Below are 24,561 nucleotides of genomic sequence, written 5' to 3' on the forward strand. Positions count from 1 at the left end.
TACTATGTTCTTATATGAAAATTCCAAATTTCTGCTGTTTCTGCTCAACTTCTTTTTCTTACACATCATTTTGTTTCCAGATACTTCAATACTCTACAATGATTAAAATCTCAACCATTAAATAAAACTGCACCTCGCAAACAAACTTGTCACCACAAACCATTTTGTGTAACTTTTGATTTTATTGAGAACTTTCAGTCAGGTGTACATGCTGGTAATCCTAGCTTGAAGCTGTCTCAGACCACATGCTAGGCCAGTCTGATACATGCCACAATGAAATTTCAACACATATTACATGTATGTACATTCCACAGACAGATGCAGATAAATACATGCTGGTGTCGTTACAGCAAAATAGTGTAGTTATTATCATGTAACTAGGGTCTTAAGGACTTGTAATTCTACTTTATTAAACTGAATATTGTGCTAAACACCACAAAGTGCTTATAGCCATATTTCATATTTAATTGCTATTCTAAATTTTTTGTCTTTTTTTAAATATTTTTTTAATTTTTTGTCTTACAGGCTATTAATGTACACCAACAAATAGTCCCAGACACTGTTGAGCCTTTTGAATGTCACAAAGTTTTATAATGATAATTCTTAAGGTTAATTATTGAAAATTGTGCCCGTCCCTTAAGTTTCCCAATTTCTTTATCTAATCAAGTAGTGTGTGCAATTTCACAATCTAATTCAAGTTAATTTATAACACATTTTAAAAGCATTTCTGTCAAAAAAAAAAATCAGAATGAGGAGTTGTGTGTCTTTGAAGGGTTTTCTCCATGCTGCGTCTACCTTAAGTCCCAACAACCAGGCAAAATTTTGCAAACAATCCCTTTTCTAGCAAATAGAAATCCAAGTATATGTTTATAAAAATATAGAATTATAGCCTTAGAAAACACAAAACACTTAATGTTACTATTGAGTTCCCTGCTAATCCTTGGCACCTGGTAAACTAAAATTATAAAGGTTTGTCAAACTCTATAGAGCCTCTATATCTTCATTGAATCTACTTCTGCATGTGTTTCTGAGACAGACTCATGATCTCAGGGGGCACTGTCGGGAAGAAGGTTTCTGGTCACAGTCACCAGCACAGAGCACCCACCTCTCAGATCTTAGAAGGTCAGGACCGTGCGAATGCTGAAATGGATAATGAACAGCCTTTAGTCATTTGTGCATAAGATGTATGCATATGTGTGCATGTAGGAGTATGTGTATATGTATATATGTATGCATGCGTGTACGTGTATGAGTATGTGTATGTGTATATGTATATATATGCATGCATATATGTGCTCGTATGTATATGTGTATATGTATATATGTATGCAAATATATGTATGAGTATGTGTGTATGTGTATATGTATATAGTTTTTAAAAAAGAAAAATGTTCCTTTCTATTATAAAAGTTATATAATTAATTCCGTTAAGGAAAAGTCATCTGGGTTTGAGGTCCACGCCTTCTGTGCCTTCTGCTGAGGGAAGCCCAGTGAATAAAGAATTGACTCTGGGAGTACCTACTTAAATTGCAATTGTCAACAAGAAAGAGTTTGTCCTGCAATAACAGGACTAAGGCCATGACGGGGAGAATGGGAAAGACAATCCAAGAGGGTGTAGACTCCTCGATGCCTAAGAGATGGTAAAAGCAGGCAAGACCTACCTTCCCTGTACCCCAGATATAGGAACTGGGGGAGAGTGGGTGTTATGTTCTTAGTTACTGAATATTAGATTACTTAATTAATGAAAGGGGGCTTTAGTTCAGTAATAAAGCCACTCTGGCACATTGATATTGGAGAAGGCTGACTGGGACTGGAAAACAGAAAGCAGAAGGCCCATTAAGTTAGTGTCAGCATGCCCAGAGGAGCCAGGATCAGACTGGGCCAAAACGATGATTATGGGCAGGAAAGAGGAGAGACACTGGAGGAGAGGGGATGGGCAGGGGTGAGTGTGTGGGGTCCTGTCTGCAGGTCTCATCATCACTTTGGACACACTGGGCAGGAGTCAGAATGAAGATGTAGAGCTGTGGTTTCTACTCTGTAAAAGCAGAACAAGTGTCATCGTCTGCTTAGATGCACAAAAGCAAGAGTTGTTTGGTGAACTAGACAGAAGTGAAACACTCCGGGGTCCTGTGCAGGAGGTCATGGACATTGAAGGGCTCAGGTTTGCAAATGTCATTTGGGAAGTTTCTGCATAGGGAGATAGGAGAAGTAAGATTTCCAAAAGCAGTTTTGTTTATTTGGAAAACAACTAGCAACTATTTTTTTGAACCATACTAAAATATTAGTTCTGTGTATGTAAATAAATTTCGACTTTTCTCCAGGTAGAAGCCCATTCATTGTGGACTTGTTTAAAAATTAAAATTTGAACAGTGTACATAATGTTATGACTCTGTTGACTGCATCAGGCAGGGAAAGAACACGGAAGAGAAACATTAGTTCCTGTTATAGCAGAATCCAAACCCACTGCATGCTGTGGGTGCTCGATATTTACACAACCCATGAACATCGTCTATTCTGATCTCACAGGCGGGTCCCAGACTCCATAAGGAAAGGGGAGCTCAACTTTGACTCCTTCCCACTCCACCTTGCTCCTGCCTGGTGCTCAGGAGGGAGAAGAGGGCGAGAGGAACACCCACTGTTTGCCTGGCTTACAGCGCTTCGGGTGAGAAGTCTAGCCTGTGTGAACAGAGTGCACCCTGGCAATGCTCCCGTGAGACCAGATATTATTTATTTGCCTTTTGTAACCTTAGTTTCATCAGCTGGATATGGCAAGAATAATATCCGAGAAACAAAATCCAGAAAGCAAACAAGTTGCAAAAGAGTTTTGGGAACTATAAATATGTTCATTGCGGCACTGCTGGAGAATTCTAGCAGCTTTATGTTTTAAAAAAAATGGTCAATGAAATCCATCTTCTGTGAAAAACTAAAGCCTAGGGTATTTAAAAGAGCTCATATAGGGCTGACCTTCTAAGAGAGTAGCTATGTTTCCCTGGCTAGCTTAAATGATCCAAAAGAAGGGAAGAAGATGGGTATATTTATAAATACTAATTTTTAAAAGTGGGAAAGCATCAAAAGACACCATAAGAAACATACCTTTGCCCTGAATAAAGCAATTCAAATCCTTCATTGATGTTTTTGAAAGGCAAGGTGTGGGTTACCAACTGGTCCAGGTCAAACTTCTTCTCCAGGAGCTCAGTCACCAGTTTGGGGACATCATCTCTGCTCTTCCAACCTGTGCGTAAACTCGGGCTAGTTCTGCGTGCGTCGCTATGCAATCCTCACATTTTATGGCATTATATTTCTGTCATTTCTCTTATGCATTCTTGACATCCCCCAGTTGAGTCATTCCCAACATACAAGTGAGATGTATTTCTCCCATTTAAGAAACTACGGCTCACAAACCCCTTCCTGATTCCTGTGTCTCCTTCCTGTTGTCCCACACCTCTGTGTGGCACAGAACCACAGAGAGAACCGGCTCCCCTGCACTCTTTCTGGTTCCAGTCCCTTTGATTCTCTCGCGAGTTCACCCTATATGGGTTTATACTCTAGCACACTGCCCTTCCAGCTCTAGCCTAGCTTTCTCCCATGGTCATTTTGGCACAGTGGTCGACTAGGATTCCTATGTTAATTTGTACTCTGGGGAGTTTTGGTGGTTGAAGTCCCCCTGTCCCTCACTCTGCTCACTTGTTTCCTGTCACGTTATCATCTTCATTTCTCATTCTCCTACCTCAGCTAGGAAAAGATCGTTCTGTAAGATAGAAACCTCCACATCTCCAAGACTTCTACTGTGTCCCAGCGCTTAGTTCTCTACTTTTTCTCCTCTTTGTGTCTCTCAGGGTGATCTCTTCTATTCTAAAGACTTCAAATAAGCTATATTTACAACATTTCTGTGTCTGTCTCTAGTGAGACCTTTCCTTGAGCGATAGGCTCATAGCTAGCAGCCTATCTATAGCATGTGTTCCTCAAAGTATCTGAAAATCAGAAGGCCTAACAATATATCCAACATTGGATTTTGTATTATAAACATGCAACTAAGAGTGTCGTTGTCACCGTAGGATCAACACTAAATGATCCTAGAAAGGAGTAGAGTAACAGTGGTAAACGCTAGCCATATAAATGTCACGTGACCACTCTTGATCTCCATCCCCTTCCCACTAGTCCCCAACTTGCTCCTTCTGCAGTCTGGAAATCTGAACATGGATCATCATCAATTTAATTGCAATATTATTCCATTCATATTTTGTTTGTATTTTCCAACAAATTATGTACTTCTCTAATTTAAGGACAATCATCTTTCTCCTTCTTACGCTCTCAACGGACACTCAAATGGTTATTATTCTCTCTCTCTGTTTAAGACAGAATCTAATATGAGGAGTACCACCTACGTTCCTAGTGCTGCATGAAGGTACCAGAGAATGAGACATCATGGGCAGGGATTGAAAATGTCATTATACTGCCTACTGCAGGAGAGTGATTCTGGCCTCATCCTTACAGCTTCTTTGTTGTTTGGGGCGGGGGGGGGGAGTTGAACTGTCCCTATGGAATGTGGCATTCCAGCTGTTTATTTATTTGGGCTCTGGGCACAGAACTTTTGCCAAGGTCTTCATGAGTAGGGCAAGCTCTCTGTCATAAGTGAGTGTCGTGTGTGTGTGTGGGGGGGGGACATGGATGTCATCAGAATTTTCTGCCATGGAAGTCATCCCGGTGGAGACAATGTCTGATGCCTTTTATTCAGGCTTTTGGGTCACAGGAGTTGCAGATACTAAAGTGTGCCCCCTGGTGCTAGCCCTGAGTCACTAACGGAACAGATAGCTGTCTTTTGTGTGATTGCTATGGCAGCTCCCCTTGGGGTCATTTACCACTCATCCTTGGAAGAATGTACTTGGAGGGTGAGGAGATGAGAACACAAACCTCTCTCGCTTGATAGGCAGGTGAAGGAAAGTTACTACTTGCTGTCCAGGGGCCCAGCTGCTCTCACCTCCAAAGACGCAACCCTTCCACGTCCGCCCCGTGAAGAGCAGCATTGGGTCATAACTGAGCATCTTGGCTGATGGAGGAGCGCCAACCACCACACTGGTTCCATAGTTCATATGGCAAGATGAGAGGGCATCAACCTGAGTTCAAAATGAAGGAGATTGTTTGCTTATGGAGGTCATGGGCTCAGGAATGACAGCAGGTGGTCAGAGTTCCAGTAGTTAACATGGTTTCCAACTACCAAATCTAGGCCTTATGTTTCTATTTGATTTAAAACTTCTCAGTGCAACTTTAGTCCTTAATAATCCCTACCAGCATATACCTCTTAGGATATCAAGTAGACTTTACTGTGGCCATTGTAATTGTCATTGTTTTTTAGTACATTTAATCGACCTTCAGTGACTAACATTCATACCAACACGAAGACTTCAGATAAGCCTTAGTTGTTATTTGAGCTAAATCAATTAGATAAATTAAATCAATTAGAATGAAGTTTTCATTTGAAAATTAAGCACAAACCCTAAAATATGAGGCAACGGAGTTTCTTTTCTTGGCAACATCTCTGGCTCTAGGTCCACGTTTTTGTTCATTCGTCCTTCCGGTTATTCATTAATAACACTTGAATACCCAGTAGATGGCAACACCTGACAATGTGCTTCAGATGGCACTTCTCAAGCTTCCACCTCAGAATGAGCAGACCGCACAATGCATCTGTCTGGCTCCCTGCTCTCTAATGTGCACCCTAGAATGCCACAGTCACTCCAGAACACATTCCAGGTGACACCAAAGAGGGGCTGTGGCCGTGATGATGAACTGGAGGTTTCTTCTCCATTACCAAATAAATGCCTTAGAGCAAATTTCCCCAGTTAAGAGAGCAAGACTGGCTTTGTCCAGTTTCCAGGACTCCTAATTCTACACAAGGCCATGGCTTTGTGATTCCAAGAACTCTGTGCTGTCAGCCGTGGGGTGCCTCAGAGGAGGTGTTGTTCAGAGTGCTGAAGTTCGTGTGTACTGGGGACTGAGGCAGGACAGCTGAGCTGGGTGAAGCCAGGGGAGGTTTGGAGGAAGGTAGCCATGTGTAGACAACCCCTTCCCTCCGCATCGCCTCCTTAGCTCTCCTCAGTTCTCATCACAAAACAAATTCAAGACAGAGAATCACTTTTGCCAAGACCCCCGGGCACACAAGGAAAATAATGGGCCACAGGATGGTTCTAATGACGTGAAAATGGCATGACGTGATGCTTACATGATCAGGTAAAACCGATCTTAAGATTGCGACTTTTAGGCAAAATTGTTATGTGGTTATCATTATATTTTTCATCGCATTTTTATGCATTTATTTGTTCATAAGTGTGGGCAAGGGCTTGTCATGGAGTGTGCGTGGAGATCAGAGGACACACTTGTGGGAGCTGGTTCTCTTTTCTACATGTAAGTACTGAAAATCAAACGCAGGTCGTCAGGCTTGGAGACAAGCACCTTCGCCCACTTCGCCATCTCACCAATCCTCTTTCCTGGCCTGAGTCACAGATGTTCCATAGTTGATTATTAATAAGGCGATGTAAAATGAATTTTAGCCTGAATGCATCTTGTAGCTTAGGTACTTTATGGCCCCCTGACTCTTGAGTCTTACCATGGTTTCAAGACGCCCAATAACTTCAAAAGTGTACTGCACAGTGTTCCCGGTCATGTCTGACAGCACCTCGCTGATAGGCTTGGTGAAGTCCTTGGGACTGATACACTCGGTGGCGCCTACAGCCAGGGCCTTTGGGAATTTGTCTTTGTTGATGTCAATTCCAATGATCCTGGAGGCACCAGCTGCCTTACAGCCCATGATGACGGACAGGCCAACTCCTCCCAGGCCGAACACAGCACAGGTGGAGCCAGGGCTGACCTGTGGAGAGGAAAGTTCCTCCAGGAGTTAACAGTGAAACCTGGCAAGGAGTCTCCGTGTCAGGAACACAAAATTCAGAGCATGGCCGTGACTTGGGCCAGGACTCCAGGTGACTTACTCAGATGGCATTGACACCAAAAGAATTAGGAGAAGAAGAATGTCTGAGAAAAGAAGGATTTGCGAAAGTGAAGGCAACATCTGCAGCCCTTGCTAAAGGTTTACCCAGAGGCCAGCAGCCTTTGTAGGCAGCGGAGCCCTATCCACAACCCCCTCGGCCCTCACAGGCAGATTAGACAAGCCCTGAGTTCTCTCTGTTGTCTTTCCACAAAGCCATGCGGATTTGTTTTAGGTTTGGTCTGACTGGCAGTGTCTGAATAGCCATGACTCTGAGTCATTTAGAGATCTATTGTCTTATTTTGCCCCAGCTAAGTCTAACCTTCATGTGATATATAATTCAATGGTTGATGGGTAACTCAAGGAAGAAATTCTTCTTAAATCACCTTTGGGATTTTTACCTAGTACTCTGCTAGATTAGAGAAGGGTTCAACCCCTAGCCATTTTCCTGCTAGAAGAACAAAGATTGGATCCAAATGATCGCTTAGAAACTCACTAGGATTTGGGGTTACACGGAAGCTGTTCTGGTCTTCCCTGTGCCCTCCAACCCGTGTGTGGAAATGTTAGCTTTCTGTACCTCAGCAGCTGGTCCTATTTAGGGGTCATCAAGTTACAATGAGGTCATTAGGAATCGCCTTACTGTGGCTTAGATGTAGTTAGAGCTATGGCTCATGGGCTGTGTGCTGGGGACTTGGTGTCCAGTGCCACCAAGCAAGTGGCTGTGAAACCCATGTGGCCTCATGATGAATGAGTGGGTCCTTGAAGGGGCTGTCCTCCACAGGGATTAATTCGTGGGGGACCTTGGTTAGTTCCCTGGAGAGTGGGCTGTGTGGGGTCACATGGTGCACTTGGTCTCTGCTCTACCCTGCTGTCTCCAGTTGTTTTTTAAGCTGGTAGAGGTCCCTAGCCAGAGGCTGAAGAGATGGAACCATGTGAGCTAGAACTTTTGGTCCTCAAATACCTGTTTTCTTTTTAACATACCTATATTCAGGCATATCGTTACAACAACATAAAACCAACTAGCACATCCCCAATCCAATGTGACTGGTGGTCTTATTTTTCAAAAATTGAAATTTAGCTATAATGATGCAGTCGGGAAGATGATATGGAAAAACTGGGAGATTGACAGCCATGGATATAGCAAGAACAGCAGCCTGAAGCAGGTCCTCCCGCAGCAGGTCCTCCCGCAGCAGGTCCTCCCGCGGCAGGTCCTCCCGCAGCAGGTCCTCCCACAGCAGGTCCTCCCACAGCAGGTCCTCCCGCAGCAGGTCCTCCCGCGGCAGGTCCTCCCGCAGCAGGTCCTCCCACAGCAGGTCCTCCCGCAGCAGGTCCTCCCGCAGCAGGTCCTCCCGCAGCAGGTCCTCCTGCAGTGGTCCGCAGGAGGAAGCAACCCTGCTGGCACTTTGACTGTGGACTTCGGATCTCCAGGACTCAGAAAATAAACCTTTGTTGTTTAAGCCATTGAGTCTGCAGCCCTTGTTACCTTCTCCCTGGTAAACTAACATACCAACATCAGTCAGCCTTCGGTGGGAAAAGAGGTTCGTTTCAGGACTGAATATTAACTTTAGTGATTTAACTTGCTGGAGATGTTGCAGAAACAGAAAGCAGATCCAGAAATTGTAGCTCCATAGATTTAGAAATAAAATTTCTATTTTGACACCCTTCCTTCGCCCCCACGTTTTCTTCCAGTTCATCTGGCAACATGTATGTTTTCCCAGTGTTTCACTCAAATTGTTTAGAGTTGGAAGAAAACCACCCTCTGGAAGGCTGACAGGCAGGAAGGCAGAAGCTACGCTAGTCAGTCCCGATTCTTACCTTGGCGGTTTTAACGGCAGCCCCATAGCCCGTCGAAAACCCACAGCCAATGAGACAGGCTCTCTCGGGAGGAGCCCCGCCGTCAATCTTAGCTACCGAAGATTCATCCAGCACCGTGTACTCCGAGAAGGTGCTAGTGTTCATGAAGTGCTGGACCGGTTTGCCCTTGCATGTGAACCTGGTGGTGCCATCAGCCAGTACTCCACGGCCTGTCAGACTGTTCGATACAGCAAATGCACAAATTATTTAAGTCAGTTCAGAAGCTAGCACAGGGAACTCGAGTAACAGAGTGAAAAATGGCACCTACTCGCTCCGAATGCAGAGATTGCCCTCGGGGTTACGGCAGGCATTACATTCTCTACACTGTGGTAGGAAGAGGGGGATGACTTGGTCACCTAGAAAGAAAGTAGCGCGATGGGAATGTCATTCATTTGCATTAAGCTATGAAGTAAGGCAGTGTAGGGGCTCATGCCTGCAATCTTATAACAGTGGCGGGTGGCCCGGGAAGATTGCCAGGCCAGCCTGGGCTCTGTGGTGAGTTTCAGGCTAGCCTTGGAAACATTAAGACTGCTCTCCTGTGTCTCTGTAAGCTGGGTTGCGTCTCTACTGACCCCCAGTGATGATGTACTCCCTTCCATAGCATAACCCAGGCCTCCGTACCTGGTCTCACTGTAGTGACCCCTTCTCCAACACTCTCTACAACCCCAACTGCTTCATGGCCCACGATCACTGGAAACTTGGACACCATTGCTCCTTTTATCACATGGTCATCTGTGCGACAGATTCCTGTGGCCAAAATCTGTTCAAACAAAACAATAATAATAAGCATTGCCCAACCAGCAAGCGGATCATTTTACAATGGGATATTTAACTTGCGCTCTTTAACTCTGTATCATTTTCCCACATTAGAGTGTTGATGCTAAGACAGTGGGAGCCTAAACCAAGCATCAGACTGATTTCCCTTACATCGGGGACATACAGCATTGCTGCTTTCCTTCCTGCTTGGATCTTGGTTCTTTCCTACAGGGAAGAGGTCAGATTAGCACCAAAGCCTACTCAACAAGGACATCTGAACCAAAGGGTTGTCCAAAAGTGGGGGTTACTGAAGGAAGTCATTGCTTCTCAGGCACAAATGAGTCCCTAGTGAAAGTCCTCTGGGTAGCCCTGATGACACAAGCCTGCAATTCCATCTATTTGGGAGACAGAGGCAAGAGGATCAAAAAGTTCACATCCTGCCCAGGCTGCTACAAAGTGAGTTCAAGGTCAGCCCACTTGACTTAGACTTGGAGACTTAGACTTGGAGACTTGCTGTCTCCAAGCAAGAGGTAAAAACATGGCTAGAGATATAATTTCTTGCCAGAGTGCTTGTCTGGCATGCATGATGCCCAAGGTTCTGTTTCTTGTACCACATTTACTAATATACACATACATGCATAAATACACGTCCCAGCATACTGTGAATCCCAGAAGATTGTAAAACAATTCTTGGTCGTGCTGTTGATTTTCTATCAAACACCTCATCAGTAAAAATTCAACACATTTTCTCTTTAATGAGCTAGAGTAGCATTGTTGTTCTTAATGGACAATATTGGTGAATTTCACAGCCAGCTTGGCTGCTTCCCTAACTATATGCATGAATTGGTTGGAGGATTAGTTGGGAAACCTATTTTTAAGAAGCCAGACTCTTGGCTAGAGATATGGCCTCGTCAGTTAGTTAAGAGCACTGGCTGCTCTTCCAGAGGACCTGGGTTTGTTTCCCAGTACCTACATGGCATCTCACAATGGCATCTCTGTTCCAGGGAATCCAATGCCCTATTCTGGCCTTCTCCACGCTAAGAACACATATGGTGTACAGACATGCATGCAGATAAACACCCTCTGCTGTGGGCCACAAGCATTATACAGTGAAGTGTAGCTGGCAGATCAATAGAGTAACTCGCAGGAGTATAATCTAATGAGAAACCAAATTTGCAGAGCTTCAGGAACATCTGTCTTTTGAGAAGCCTCTGTCACATCTGTAAACCCTTATGAAGCCATGGTGCCCCTCTGTTTCTGTGGTGGAATTCATGCCAAAATATCCCTGCAGTGTATAAATTATTCATTGAGCATAACATCTTTCTATACCGGCAACTGGATGACTTTTCATTTGGCCTTATAATCTTGATATATAAAATAGATACTTGGTACCGTGGATTCTGGAAAAGGCCTCAGAGAAAGCAAATACGTCTCATTCAGACATCAACAGAAACAAAGCTATGGCTTGGCCTGGAGGTTGAAAATGGCAGGCCCTGGATTTTACACCACCACAGTTTCCCCTTCGATCTAGCCACCTTGGCTGTTTTCTCTGGGGCTAAGAGATTCTATTCCCCTTAATCAGCTAGCATTTGACCATCTATTTTCCTTCTGAAGCTTATACTGGTTGCCATGGCTACCGGAAATGCTGTGTTCTCAGCCATCACTGGAACGGAAGTACTTAGCGAGTACACAACACTGTAGTATTTTTCTCCCCTTCTTCTCTGCATTTCTAACTACAAACTCATTGCATAATTAATCACACTTAAGAAATGTGGTTAGTGCATAAACCCCTCTTTTTTCCTCTTAGAACTCTGTACTGATTTAAAGCCCCACTCTTAATTAGGAATTGTTGATTACGTCTGTGTGGATATATAAACTGGAAACCCTGTGGGGATTGGGGAAAAATCAAGAGAGACCACCAGGAGAAAGGAGAACATTGAAAAGGCATTGGGAAGAACATAGGTAGAAAAAACGGGACATGATGAAAAGACGGATGTGAGTTGATTTGTTTACCCTCAGACCTCTTCTAGTCAGTTTTCGCTTTCCTTCTGAATCCTGAGAGGTTTAAGGGAGGTGGCACCCCAATGTAAACCTCGATAGCCCTCCACATATAAAATAGTAAATACATAACTGTCTAACAGGCAGCTTTCTATATGTAAATGAGATCGTGTTTCAGGTTTATGTGTTCCAAACCCCGCTCTTACCTTCACACGAACTTCCTTAGCCTTTGGTGGGGCCACTTCTACCTCCTCGATGGAGAAGGGCTGGTTCATTCCCCACAGTACGGCTGCTTTGCACTTAATAACCTAAGAAGTCAAGAGTCAGAACAAGTGTTAAGCTTACACACAGACTCCCTGAGTCAAACGTATCACGGAAGATCACATCTAACACTCTGATTTTCAAAGACAGAAATTGAAGTCTTCCAGATCATCTTGTGTAGACCTTTGTCTGATGTAATGGCCTGAAAAAATGCAGGCTGGAGACATGGAATGACAGACCCTTGACACACAGCACATAAGGTCAGGGCTGAGATTCACACACTATTCTAATAAAGTAGTCTATCAGTATGATTTCAGACGCTATAAATGAGTGCACCTGTCATCTGTGTATTGCTTATTAATGAAGGCAATTAAAATTCTGTGAGGATTTAACCAGTCTTTAATTACAGCTAACTCACTCAGCAATGATGAAGCAATGAGACAACTCACTTCGTAAGACACTGTGTAAGAAAATGGGCCTCCAAAAGGAGTGGCACTATTAGGAGGTGTGGCCTTGTTGGAGGAAGTGTGTCCCTGTGGGGGTGGGTTTGAGTTATCCTGTGCTCAAGCTACTCTCAGTGGGGTACATAGAGAATTCAAGAAGAATTCTCAGCTCCTTCTCCAGCAACATGTCTTCCCACACATTGTCACGTCCTGCCATGAAGATAATGGACTAAACCTTTGAAGTTATAAGCCTTCCTACTCCCAATTAAATGGTTTTTTTTAATAAAAATTGTTGTGGTCATGGTGTTTCTTCACAGCAATAGAAACCCTAATTAAGACAAAAGTTGGTACCAGGGACTGGGGTATTGCTGTGAAAGGTCTGCCTGACCATGCTTTTGTTTGGAGGCATGTGGACTTTTGGGATTTGGGTTAGGAAAACAGTGGGACACTTTAAGCACTGATTAATGGGTCATGAAAGGAGGAGCATGGAAGACAGTGATGCTGAGCGTGATTTGAACTGTAGGGGCCTGGCTCAAGAGGATTCAAAGAATTTTAGTATCTCGCCTATTGGTCATTCTTCGGATGTTTTGGTAAAGAATGTGGCTGCTTTTTGCCTTGTCTGAAAAGTCTACCTGAGGCTAAAGTGAAAAGTTTTGTATTAGTTGTATCGACCAAGAAAATCTCAAGACAGCTTAGTGTAGACCCTGTTGTATGGTTACTAGTGCTAACTCTAGTAAAGATTTAAAATGAAAAGGAGCAAGTTGAGCAAGGAAAAATACAAAATGTACAATTTGAGGACAAAAAGAGCTCCAGAAATTAGAATGGAGTAAAGACCTGTGTTCAAGGATATAAGCAGATTAAGAAATAGAATAAAGGGTGTGGCAACTTCATGGCGAGATCCCACACAACACAGCTAAGTGTCCAATTTGTGGAAAGGCATTAAAGGAAAGCTTCGAGCTGGTGTGATGGTACATGCCTTCAATCCCAGTGCTCTGGGAATTTAAGCAAGCAGTTCTCTTAAATTCAAGACCAGCATAGTTGACAGATTGAGTTCCAGGACAGTCAAGATTAGGCAGCAAAGGAAACAATGGAAAGCAGAAGGCTGGTAAATACATAACTGAACAAGGAGGCCATGACCCAGCTCTACCAAGCAGCAGAACTTGACAACTTCAGCCACATGTTTCTGGCTTTCGAGTCAGTGATAGGAGAAAGGGGTTATAGAATCTTCCTCCAAGACTAAGAAAAGCTGTTGAGAACAGGCGTAGCTACAAATATTCTCTATTACACTGGTTCCTCCTAGATAGGTTTCTCTCCATCAACCTGGTCTCACTCACTAGCTCATGTAGCCACTTATAAAATAACCACTCTGAGGCTTAATATTAATTACATATTATTTGGCCTATTAGCTTAGGCTTCTTATTAACTAACTCTTACATCTTAAATTTTCATGAAAAGGAGACACGTTTGCTCCTAGCAGCACCAATTTACTTCGAGAAGATGATGGAAATTGAAGAAATTCCATATGGAGTTTGCTTTTATGTGGCTAAGTTAGCCACTGGGCAAGAAACTGCCCTTGTCTTGACTGCTGACAGTATGCTATACAAAGTGGACATGCAGGACACACAGGAAAGTAACGGCTGAACTTTGCCAAAACAAAATGTGAAGTCCTTCAAAGTTCCTGCTTCAAAGAAGAATCTGTGAGATATTCTAGGCCTGTAGACCAAAGACTGAATTCCACAGTGTCGCAGAGGAACCTTTAGTGACTATCCAGGGGGCCAGATGTCTCTGTCATTTCTATAGTTTTGAAAGCAGAAACTATACCTCCTTTCTACTTAGGTAATGTGATATCCTTCTGGGGTCTTTGATGAAGTTGAAGACTAGATAGTTATAGTTACAGTTTTTCTAAGTTACGATAGAAGGTATATATTGAGTACAGAACTTTAGACTCATCAAGATAGAATAGATAATAGTGATTTCTCTGAATTTGCCAAATGCAAAGGGACTGGAGATTGTAAGTGTAATTCTTACTTGATAAATGTTCTTATTGTATATAGTTTTACTAAGTTTAAGTTAAGTCCTTTCTTTTTAGTAAGACAAAATGGGGAAATATTGTGGAATGTTATTTTAACTAGGCAAAGATGTATTACATTTATTTATGCTGCATTTGTTTAATGTGTGTTTAATTATGTAAATACATAAAAGGATTTGTTTCACCTTGCTTGCCTGAGGCACCTGATTGATCTAATAAGGAGCTTAATGGCCAATAACTAGGCAGGGGAAAGGCAAGGCAGGGCTGCCAGGCAGAGAGAATAAATAGGAGGAGAAATCTAGGCGCAGGAGGTAGTTGGTGGCCCAAAAGAAAAAGTTTGACATACTACACAAGCTACTCCTCGACTTATTGGCCAACTCATGCAAGCTCCTTTAGATGACTCAATACCGTTCAGAGATTAAATGTGGGGAGCATTACACAGAAGCAGATGAGTGGCAGAAAGCACCAGTACCTCAGTTAACATGTGCCCTTTGATAGCCAGGGAAAGCATTTTCAGTTACAGCGTAATCTGGCCAGCATGAGACTAGAATCCTCACACCAGAGGAACTTTTATAGTCAACAATGGCAGTAAAAAATGTCACAAAGGAAACAATACTTCAGCAGAGGCAATCCCCCACTGTCTCATCCTGCTGTGTAACTCAGGCTTCAGGCTGGTCCCTAACTTAACAACCACCTGAGTGCTGGGAGTATGGGAATCTATGATGCTCTGGAAGTGTTGTGTACTGAGGGACAACAGAATTCTCAAGTAGAACACAGATATGCCCTAGGAAAGGATACTGAAAGTAAAATGGGAAAGGTCACCTTGTTGGATGTACAGAAAGCTTCACCAAATCAACAAATAAAGTCCAGTCCAATAGTATTTTTTCCTAATGAGGTTAAGACATAGACATAAGGGAAAGTCATGTAGAGATGGCAAGAAGAACACCTCCTAAACAAGGCTCCAAAAGGAACCAATGTTCTCAACATCTGTTCTCAGGATCCCAGACCCCAGATGTATAAAGAAATGAATCTCTGCCTTTAAGTGACATAGTCCCTGTTATTTGTTGTGGTATCTTTAGCAAATTAATATGATCATCTTTTTAAAAAAATGAAGTAGCAAACAATTAGCAGAGGAGGACTGATAGAAGGGAACCTCTGGTGTGGGAAGTGTTGCTTTTATTGGTTAATGAATAAAAAAACTGTTTTGGCCTGTGGTAGGGTAGAGTAGAGCTAGGTGGGGAAAACTAAACTGAAGGCTGGGAGAAAGAAGGCAGAGTTAGGAGAAGCCATATAACCCTGCCAGAGACAAATACCAGACAGAACCCTGCCAGTAAGCCACAGCCACGTGGCAATACACAGATTAATAGAAATGGGTTAAATTAATATATAGGAGCTAGCCAATAAGAAGCTAGAGCTAATAGGCCAAGCAGTGATTTAATTAATACAGTTTTTGTGTGGTTATTTCAGGTCTGGGCAGCCTTCCTACTACAAACCTCTTTTTCTGAGATGCATGGAAATACCAGAACAGTTTTGTGGAGCACATAATCCCCCTGTGAACTACCCTACTGTATAACATTGCCAAATGAAAATTCTAAATCCGTTGTGCTATTTATTTTATGTGCTGTATTCTTAATTATAGTTAGGAGATGCTACCCGGAGTCTCTGAACCCTTCGTGACTGTGAGTCACATGAAGAAGGTCACGGAACTGGTCATATGGTGTTGCCACTAATTGAAGATTCCTTTTAACTCTAAGTCCTATTTATTTCTATGAGAAAAGGTACTGACTTCTGTAGCACAAAACTAATTCTCGTGATTATCAGTTTTTTACAGGATTCCCGACTCAACTTAAGAGGTTTTTGTTCTATCTCTCTTCAGTTCTGGGGGGAAAGCTTTTTCATATTCTAACATCCTATTACTGCCTCAAAGACACTTGTGTTATCCGAATTTTAAACGCCATCTTCATCTTTCTAAAATTTTCAGTTGACTAAATGCGAAGTTGTTTAAAACTAATACAAATATAGGTGTCCCACATCTTAAGCAGTTCTGTACCCATTTAAGACAAGGGCCGATCTATCCCATGTAGTAATATGGGCGGCGGCAGGGTTGCGTCCCCAACACCCCAAGCCGCCTGCCCTGCCCGGCTAGCTTATGCCCCGAAATAATTACACAGACACTGTATTCTTTTAAACACTGCTTGACCCATCTCTATCTAGCCTCTTCTAGGCTAATTCTCACATATTAATTTAGCCCATTTCTAATCATCTGTGTAGCGCCCTTAGGTGCGCTTACCGGGAAGATTCTAGCCTAAGTCCATCCTGGGTGGGAGCTTCATAGCGTGCGTCTTCCCTGGAGCTGGTAGCATGGTGTCTCTGCTGAAGGCATCTGCTCCCGAGAGAAGAGCTGTGGAGTCTGACCTCACTTCCTCTTCCTCCCGGCATTCTGTTCTGTTTACTCCACCCACAGGGCCAAACAGTTTCTTTATTGCTTAACCAATGAAATCAACAGATTGATATATGACACTCCCACATCAATCCCAGTCTTCAAGTGGGAAGAAAAACGGTCTTATTTCTTCAATTACTGTCACTGTTCAGGGGCTGTTAACCTTCTGAAAGAATAAGCATACTTTATCTCCCGCGTAGCCCTATTTTCTAAGAATGCCTACTCTTACAGTTTTAGACAAAGGATGTCCTCAGAGACTTGAAAAGTATGGTTACTTCGTTGTTGACTTCGCATTCCATAATCAGCCTTTCCCATCTTCAACAGTGGCCACATCTTACCCTGCAGCTGCGCAGGAGATCCTGGACCCATTAGACTCTGGAAATGAGTTGAGTACGCACTGCTGGCCCTATGGAAGTCTCCTTGTGGAAACCGTTTGCTCTCTAGAGCAAGTGAATGGCTGGCTTGAAATTAAATCATGAATAATGCCCATATAAACCACAGTTCTCTTTTTCCCTTTGCTGCCTTCTAGAAGAACTTTCCGCATGTGATTTTCAGTCAAATCCTGCTGCTTGCTATTGGCATTCTGACACAATTTCCCCATGTTTCCCCCATATATGCCCACACAACAGCCTCGCTTTTCTCAAGAAACAGCCTTAGACATTTAATTACTCTACTGGATTCAAAGGTCACAGAAGTAGCCCCCCGCCCTTATTAGCTCAAGAGAATAAGAAAGATAAGATGTTTCCCTTACTTTTCCAGCAGTGCCCATCCCGGCTCTCTTGGGTTTGGGGTCTGCAAACAGGGTTGCTTTCTGAGTGATGCTCGGTTCACTCTGCCATGAATAACAGCATCTGCTGCCTTCAATAAGTAGCGTGACTTGGAAGTTCTGCCTTGCCTTCAGCAACATGATTCATAACCTTGAAACTTTTCCAAGCCCAAGCTCCACCCTCCTGCAAATCAAGTGGTGAAAACAAATAAAATGACTGTTGGGATTAGACAAAGAGTAAGCCCCTAACAGAAACTGGATAGACCACTCCACTGTGACCGGCGAGAAAGCTCTTCTTACCTACTTTATTTTGGAGCGTATAAAAAGAGGTCAGATTAGTTCAGCTCCGTGCAGCTGATAAAGAATGAACAGAGTGCTTCTAAGTGCAAGCGATTATGTAGGGCAGCGATTTTCGGGATGCGTTTAAGCATTTGGATTTGCACTCCACCCTGCAGACTTGATATAGCTTGTGGATAGCATGGTTAAATATAAATGAGGGCTGGAGGTATGACTCTGAGATAGAGCCCATGTCCTTTCCTGGGTTCATTCCTTAGACACAAATACACACACATACCATACACACCACCCACCCCACACAATTATAATGATATGTATGTCTGTATGAATATATGTGTGTAATCAACACAAGGAAATCTTGAAAATCTGTATCTTCCCAGAATTGCTCACACACATAGGTATCCAGACTACCGGGAAATTGGAATCCTACTATACACAAAGGCCTTGCACTCCCCTACCCCCTGCCCCCAAGTCATTTGGGCAAGCATTTAGCTGTTTCCCTTTTTTTAAGCCACTGTTTTCTAGTATACAGCCACCCCAGACCCTCTTGAACCTTCTTTCCCTTTTGGTAAGAGGGAGTCCAAGGTATTTCCCATCTTTGGCAATGGTTAGTTGTCACACTGACCCACCACAGTCTCCAATAAACTCTCCATTTGCCAGTAAGCTAGCACTACTGTGAAATGGCATGGCGAGGCAGGCTTCCATCATTAAACAAAGCTCTTCAGCCCTAAAATACAGAATACAGGCTCTTACCAACCCAGAAGACATTTGGCAGTGGTTGCTGTTCAGCTACTTTTGTGTCAACAAAACCCTTTCCTCTGACAAACGGAAAACATGGCCACAAAGCTCTCAGTGCAATGCCATACATGCGGTAAGTCCCAGCTAACGCATTTCTATAAACTCAGAGGTAGTGATCATGATCAGTAATTCTGGTGCATTGGCCCAATTAAACCCAGCAGGTAAAGCATCGCCAATGGACCAGGCTTGTGTGTAAAGTGCCATTGATTCAGCAGCAAGGGTGGAGAACCCAGCCTCTGTTGTAGGCACAGTAGAAGAAAGCTAGGCAGGTATGGACAGGGACAGACATTCTGAGTCTCAGTTGTCAAAGAAAGCAAAGAACAAGCCCCAGCTCAGCTACAAAAGCTTGTTTACTTCTGAACAAAGGCAAAAGAGTATTAACATGGGCGGTGCCTACACAAAGGCAGCAGAAAAGAAACAAGGGTGGTACCCTGCACGAAGGCAAAGATGCTCAATTGATAACCCCCTTAAGGGTTTTGCCAAGCTACATAACATATTCATCTGAAAACTCAAATATTCTCAAGTTAATATACCAGGTGATGTTTGCTAGTTAAATAAGTTTTTATGCTCCCACTCCATTTCATCCGGAATTGATTGGCTAAAAACTATCAAAAGCAGAAAGTTGGAAAGTACCCAATAAAAATGATTGCACTGGGGTGGGGGCAGGGGTGGAATCCAGGAAGTGAAGGGAAGGAAAAGGGGAATGAATAGAGTCAAAATACATTGCATGCATGTGTGAAATTCTCAAAGAATAAGTAAGAACATTATATTAAAAATTAGACTTGAAGTGCACAGTTTCCAGGGTGAGACATCAGGTTAGACACTTCCTCCATGCAGTACAATGAACCAGACGGGTCAAATGGCGAGGGTGAGACATCAGGTTAGACACTTCCTCCATGAAGTGCAATGAACGAGACGAGTCAAATAGCAAAGGATAGAATGCATTGCAAACAGAGAGAGACGGGCGAGCTCTGGCTAGCCCAAAGGCTGTACCAGGAACCAAAAAGTTGGGAACTAGCAGAACACTGCAAAGGAATGTGCAGCACATGGCTAAAACATGGCTCTCTGATGGAGCAGATTCCTCATCCAAAAGAAAGGCGACTAAAAAGTGACTGATGGTCCTACCCAGGGGACAGCACAGCAGTTGCCACAGGCTTGAGTCCCGTGGGAGAGTCTGTCCAGGCAATGACTCCTGCTTGCTGGGCACCTGTGCAGAGGGATTCCACTTTGCCACACCCAGTATCTTAGAGAGCAGTGGCCAGGTGCCATCTTGAGGGTTAAGCTTAAGAAGTAAGCTTAAGATGGTATCTCAGAGTCTTTGATTTGCATTTCCCTGATGGCTAATAATGTTGAGCAATTCCTTAAAATGTCCTTCAGCCATTTCAGTTTCTTCTGTTGAGAATTTTCTGTTTAGATCTGTACCCTATTTTTTTTAAATTGGATTATTTGGTATTTGATGCCTAGTTTGAGTTCTTTATATATTTTGGCGATCAGCCCTCAGTCAGATATGGGGTTGGTGAAGATCTTTTCCCATTCTGTAAGCTGCTGTTTTGTCCACTGCCTTACAGAAGCTTCTCAATTTCAGGAAGTTACACTTATTAATTGTCAATCTCGATGTCTGTGCTACTGGGGTTATATTCAGAAAATGGTTTCCTGTGCCAATGTGTTCAAGGCTACTTCCCACTTTCTCTTCTGTCAGGTTCAGTGTAACTGGATTTATGCTGAGGTTTTTTTATCCACCTGGACTTGAGTTTTGTGTAGAGCAATAGGTATGGATCTATTTGCATTCTTCTATATATAAGAGCATCCAGTTATGCAAGCACCATTTGCTGAAGATGTCAGAATGACTAGGGTCAAAAACACTAATCACAGCCTATGTTGGAAAGACCATAGTGTAAGGGGAACACTCCCCCACTGATGGGGGGAATGCAAACTGCTTCAGACACTTTGGGAATCAGTGTGGCAGTTTCTCAGAAAACTGGGAATCAATTTACCTCAAAACCAACTATACCAATCTTGGGCATATAGCCAAACGATGCTAAATCATACCAAAACGACACTTGCTCAGCTACGTTCATAGCATCATAGTAGTCGGAACCTGGAAACAACCTAGATGCTCCTCAATGGAAGAATGGATAAAGAATATGTGGTAGCTTATACAAAATGGAGTTTTACTCAGTGGTAATAATGATGATGATGATGATGATGATGATGATGATGATGATGATGATGATGATGACGACATCATGAAATTTGCAGGCAAATGGATGGAACTAGAAAAAAAAATCATATTGAGTGAGATAACCCAAGACCCAAAAAGACAAACACAGTATGTACCCACTCATAAGTGAATAATAGCTGCAAAGTAAAGGATACTCATACTACAATCCAGAGTCCCGGAGAAGCTAGATAACAATGATAACTCAAAGAGAGACACAAGAATTTTTCTTGGAGGGAGGAAATAGATGAGATCTCCCAGGTAAACAGGGGGTGGAGTGGGATGGGGACAGGGGAGGGGAATTAGGAACATGAGGGATCCAGGTGGTTGAATTGGGGGAGGGGTGGAGAGGGAGAGCAATGAACAAGATATCTTGATAGAGGGGGCCATTATGGGGATTAGGGAGAAACCTGGTGCCTGGGAAACTCCAGGAATCCACAAGGATGACCCCAGCTAAGACTCCTAGCAATAGTGGAGAGAAAGCCTAAACTGACCTTCTCCTGTGGTCAGTTTGGTGACTACCCTAATTGTCATCAGAAAGCCTTCATTCAGTAACTGATGGAAGCAGATACAGAGATTCACAGCCAAGCACTGGGCCAAGATCCGAAAATTCTGTTGAAGAGAGGGTGAAAGGATTGTATGAGCCCTCTGCCCGTGGGTGACAGTTGTGTAGCTTGGTCTTTTTGTGGGGCAAAAGATCCTAGCAGTGGGATCAGGACCTGTCCCTGTCCCTGGCACTTGAGTTGACTTGTGGGAACCTGTTCCTCATGCTTGGATGCCGTGCCTAACCTTGCTGCAGAGAGAGTGGAGCTTGTTCCTGCCTCAACTTGATATGCCATGTTTTGTTGACTCCCTTGGGAGGCCTCACCCTTTCAGCATGGAGGAGCAGCAGATGGGGGGTATAGGTGGGAGGAGGGGGAAGAGAAGGTGAGAAGAGGAGGCAGGGGAAGCTGTGGTTGGTATGTAAAACAAATGAAAACAAATTAATTAAAAAACAAAAAAGTTTAGAGCTGAGAATGTGCACAAGAAAAAATCTTGAATAATTAAACAAATGATTCACCTCAAGCATTAGAGAGCAAGTACAAGTCAACCCCGAGGAAGCAGACAAATCAATGAAATAGAAACCAAAGCGACAATAGAAACAATGGATTAAATAAAACTTTGAATCTTTAAAAAAACAAATACCAAATAGCCCTTAGCCAAACTCGCTAAATGAAAGAGAAGACCAATTTAATGAAATGAAAAGAGAGATATTATGACAAGCATCAGAGGCTCTTGAAAAAAAAAAAACTTGGGAAGCCTAAATTCAAAGAGCTGGAAAGTCTAGAAGAAATGAATAAGTTCAGAGACACATCTGACCTGTACAATTTACACTGAGTAGATATGAACAATTTAAACAGATCTGTAATGAGCAAAAATATTGAAATAATAACCTTCCTCCAATAAGAAAACACTTAGGGATTCCATGTTGAATTCCACCACCCTTGGAAAAAAGAGCTGACAGAAGTCCTTCTCAAACAATTCCATAAAATCAAAAACCACACACCAAACTCATCCTATTAAGGCTGCTATCCTGATACCGATACCAGAGAAGGGTGTAATAACAACAAAAACGATACGGATCAATTTCCCTGATGGAGGCAGATGCAAAGATCTTTAATAAAATGGCTGCAGACTGAATTTAAGAATACATTAAAAATATCAATCAGCATGAACAAGCTGGTGTCACTGAGGGATGAAAGGAAGGCTCAACATATGCAGTTCAGTAAGAAGAGCACAGTGTATAAGTAGGTTCAGAGCAGATCATTTTTATAGATGGAGTTTGGTCCCATCCCAGAGTTAATGAGGGTCTGTCATGAAAAGGGCTTATCTTGAAGGACCTGTGTAATCCAGGCTGCTATAAGAGTAAAGGTTTGGGACTCAGGGTCCTTGGTTCAGGGCCTGGCTTCTCACTTCTGTGACCTCATGTAGCGCATGTGTGAGTGGGAGAGACAGCAGCTACAATGCCCACACATCCTGAGGATTCAGTGTGGGGACACCCAACTCCATAGCCAGGAGCAATGTCTGTGATTAACCTGATTCTAGTCACAGCGATTATTATTCTGATTTAGTGCTCAAATTTTTAAGTATTTGAGATATAATTACTTCAGAGAAAATGTGCTTACATTGCTTAGCTGCGAGATTCTAGAATCCTCCAGGATTTTCCAGAAGTTTGGGCACTAAGACCCCTCTGAACAGAGAATTGCTATTGAGAATCAGAATGAAAGGAGAACACTGTGATCCTCACACGAATTGATCACCTATCAGATTGTCCAGCAGCAGGAAGGTTCCAGAATGCAGAACTGTTCGTGCCCTGACCAGCAGAGCCCCAGGCGCATGGAAACCAGTTGATCACCACTGTTTTCAAGCAGCCTTGCCTGGAGGATGAGGCAAGTGTTAGCATGGGGTCACTGGCTCTTTTGTAGGACACTGTTCCTTTTCTTTCCATTAACTCATCCAAGACTCTGGTCTCCATGTCCCACAGGGACAGCAGGAATAGAGAAGGGCCTTTGAAGTCACAAGAGCTAGCTAACATCCACTCCAGTGGTGGCCAGGACACACTATGTACTTAGGAAACACAAAGAGAAGCAAATGCTTCATCTTGGGCTTCTTGAGAGGTGTCGGTGAGACAGACGTGTAGCGGCACATGAAATGAAAATAGTCTTATTTCTAGGGTTCTGAGAGGGGGAAGCCATTGCAGGAACATGGAAATGGAAACCAATGTCCTGTTGAGTCTGTCTTCATAGCAGAAAGATCTGTGGCACTGTAGTTACTGAAGGGCACAGGACTGCCTAGTCACCCAGAATCACAGTGAACACTGCCGGATTCTAATCCACCTTATCAAACACCAAACCTTGAGGGTGGGGTTTTCTTCTACACTTTGTTTCTCACATTTTCTCAGTCCGATGACGAAAACACAAGCTATAAGCAACCAGTTGCAAGCCGAAACTCATCCTCCCCTACCCTCTTCATCTGTGGCAGGCCCTGTGGGGATGAGGCACGCCAGGGGCAGGGCAGTGGAAGCATCCCGTCCCTGCTCTGATGTGAGAGGCTTATCCTCTGCTAGGTGCTGGATCCCAGCTCCCAGGGCTGCTGTGGAGATCATGCTTGGCAGGTCCAACATCTTCGCTTTTACATGCACGCCCCACTGAAGAAAAGAATTTCAATGAGGATTTTTCTTTCAAAGCAAGAAAGGGGTGTCTCATCTGCTTTGAGTAAATGCCCCATTTACCAACTGACTGTTGTTTGATGAGAACTGCAATCTGAGGAGATCAAGAATTGAGGAGAAAAATAAATCAAAGTTGTTTTTTGTTCTTTAAATATACATGCACACATACATGGGGTGGGCATAGGTGGTGGTAAATGTTTCTACGTGTTTTGCTAAAGCATGTTAAACAGCTTCTAGTTACCTAGATCTACCCGTTATTTCAGAGACTGAGCCTAGAAGCTCCTCCTTGCAGAGAAAAACGGGGGTCAATTAATACACCTGAAAAACAAAGAAAGCAGCCCACTAAGAACCCAATGGCAGGAGATACAGCCCAGGAAAAAGGACATTGGTAGCCCTGGGAAGGCAAGTTCATGATGTGTTCTCTCTTTACACCTGTTTCTAATGCTCCCTTGGGGCTCATCTCAGTAAAATTCTGAGTAGGAGCCCAGCGTGTTGACAGAGCATCTGTAGAAGT

General features: G+C 43.3%; 1 protein-coding gene across 1 annotated transcript; it reads right to left on the reverse strand.

Moving 5' to 3' along the window:
* Nucleotides 1–218: 218 nt before the first annotated feature.
* On the reverse strand, nt 219–11,837 carry Adh7 (alcohol dehydrogenase 7 (class IV), mu or sigma polypeptide). The gene is made up of 8 exons (XM_075978992.1): nt 11,794–11,837; nt 9,455–9,593; nt 9,102–9,189; nt 8,795–9,011; nt 6,605–6,865; nt 4,979–5,114; nt 3,094–3,232; nt 219–1,140 (listed from the first exon to the last, which is right to left on the reverse strand). The coding sequence occupies exons 2-8, from the start codon at nt 9,540–9,542 to the stop codon at nt 1,116–1,118; spliced, it is 954 nt and encodes a 317-aa protein (XP_075835107.1). The 5' UTR covers nt 9,543–9,593; nt 11,794–11,837; the 3' UTR covers nt 219–1,115.
* Between the last annotated feature and the right edge of the window lie 12,724 nt (nt 11,838–24,561).

Source organism: Microtus pennsylvanicus, chromosome 7, assembly GCF_037038515.1.
Source record: "Microtus pennsylvanicus isolate mMicPen1 chromosome 7, mMicPen1.hap1, whole genome shotgun sequence".
NCBI classification, from domain to species: Eukaryota; Metazoa; Chordata; class Mammalia; order Rodentia; family Cricetidae; genus Microtus; species Microtus pennsylvanicus.

Coding starts and splice junctions, on each gene's coding strand:
- Adh7 (XM_075978992.1), bottom strand. CDS start 9,542: ATGGTGTCCAAGTTTCCAGTGATCGTGGGCCATGAAGCAGTTGGGGTT. Junction 9,012..9,101: donor AATCTCTGCATTCGGAGCGA/GTAGGTGCCATT, acceptor TGTATCGAACAG/TCTGACAGGCCGTGGAGTAC. Junction 3,233..4,978: donor GAAGGGTTGCGTCTTTGGAG/GTGAGAGCAGCT, acceptor GTTTACGCACAG/GTTGGAAGAGCAGAGATGAT.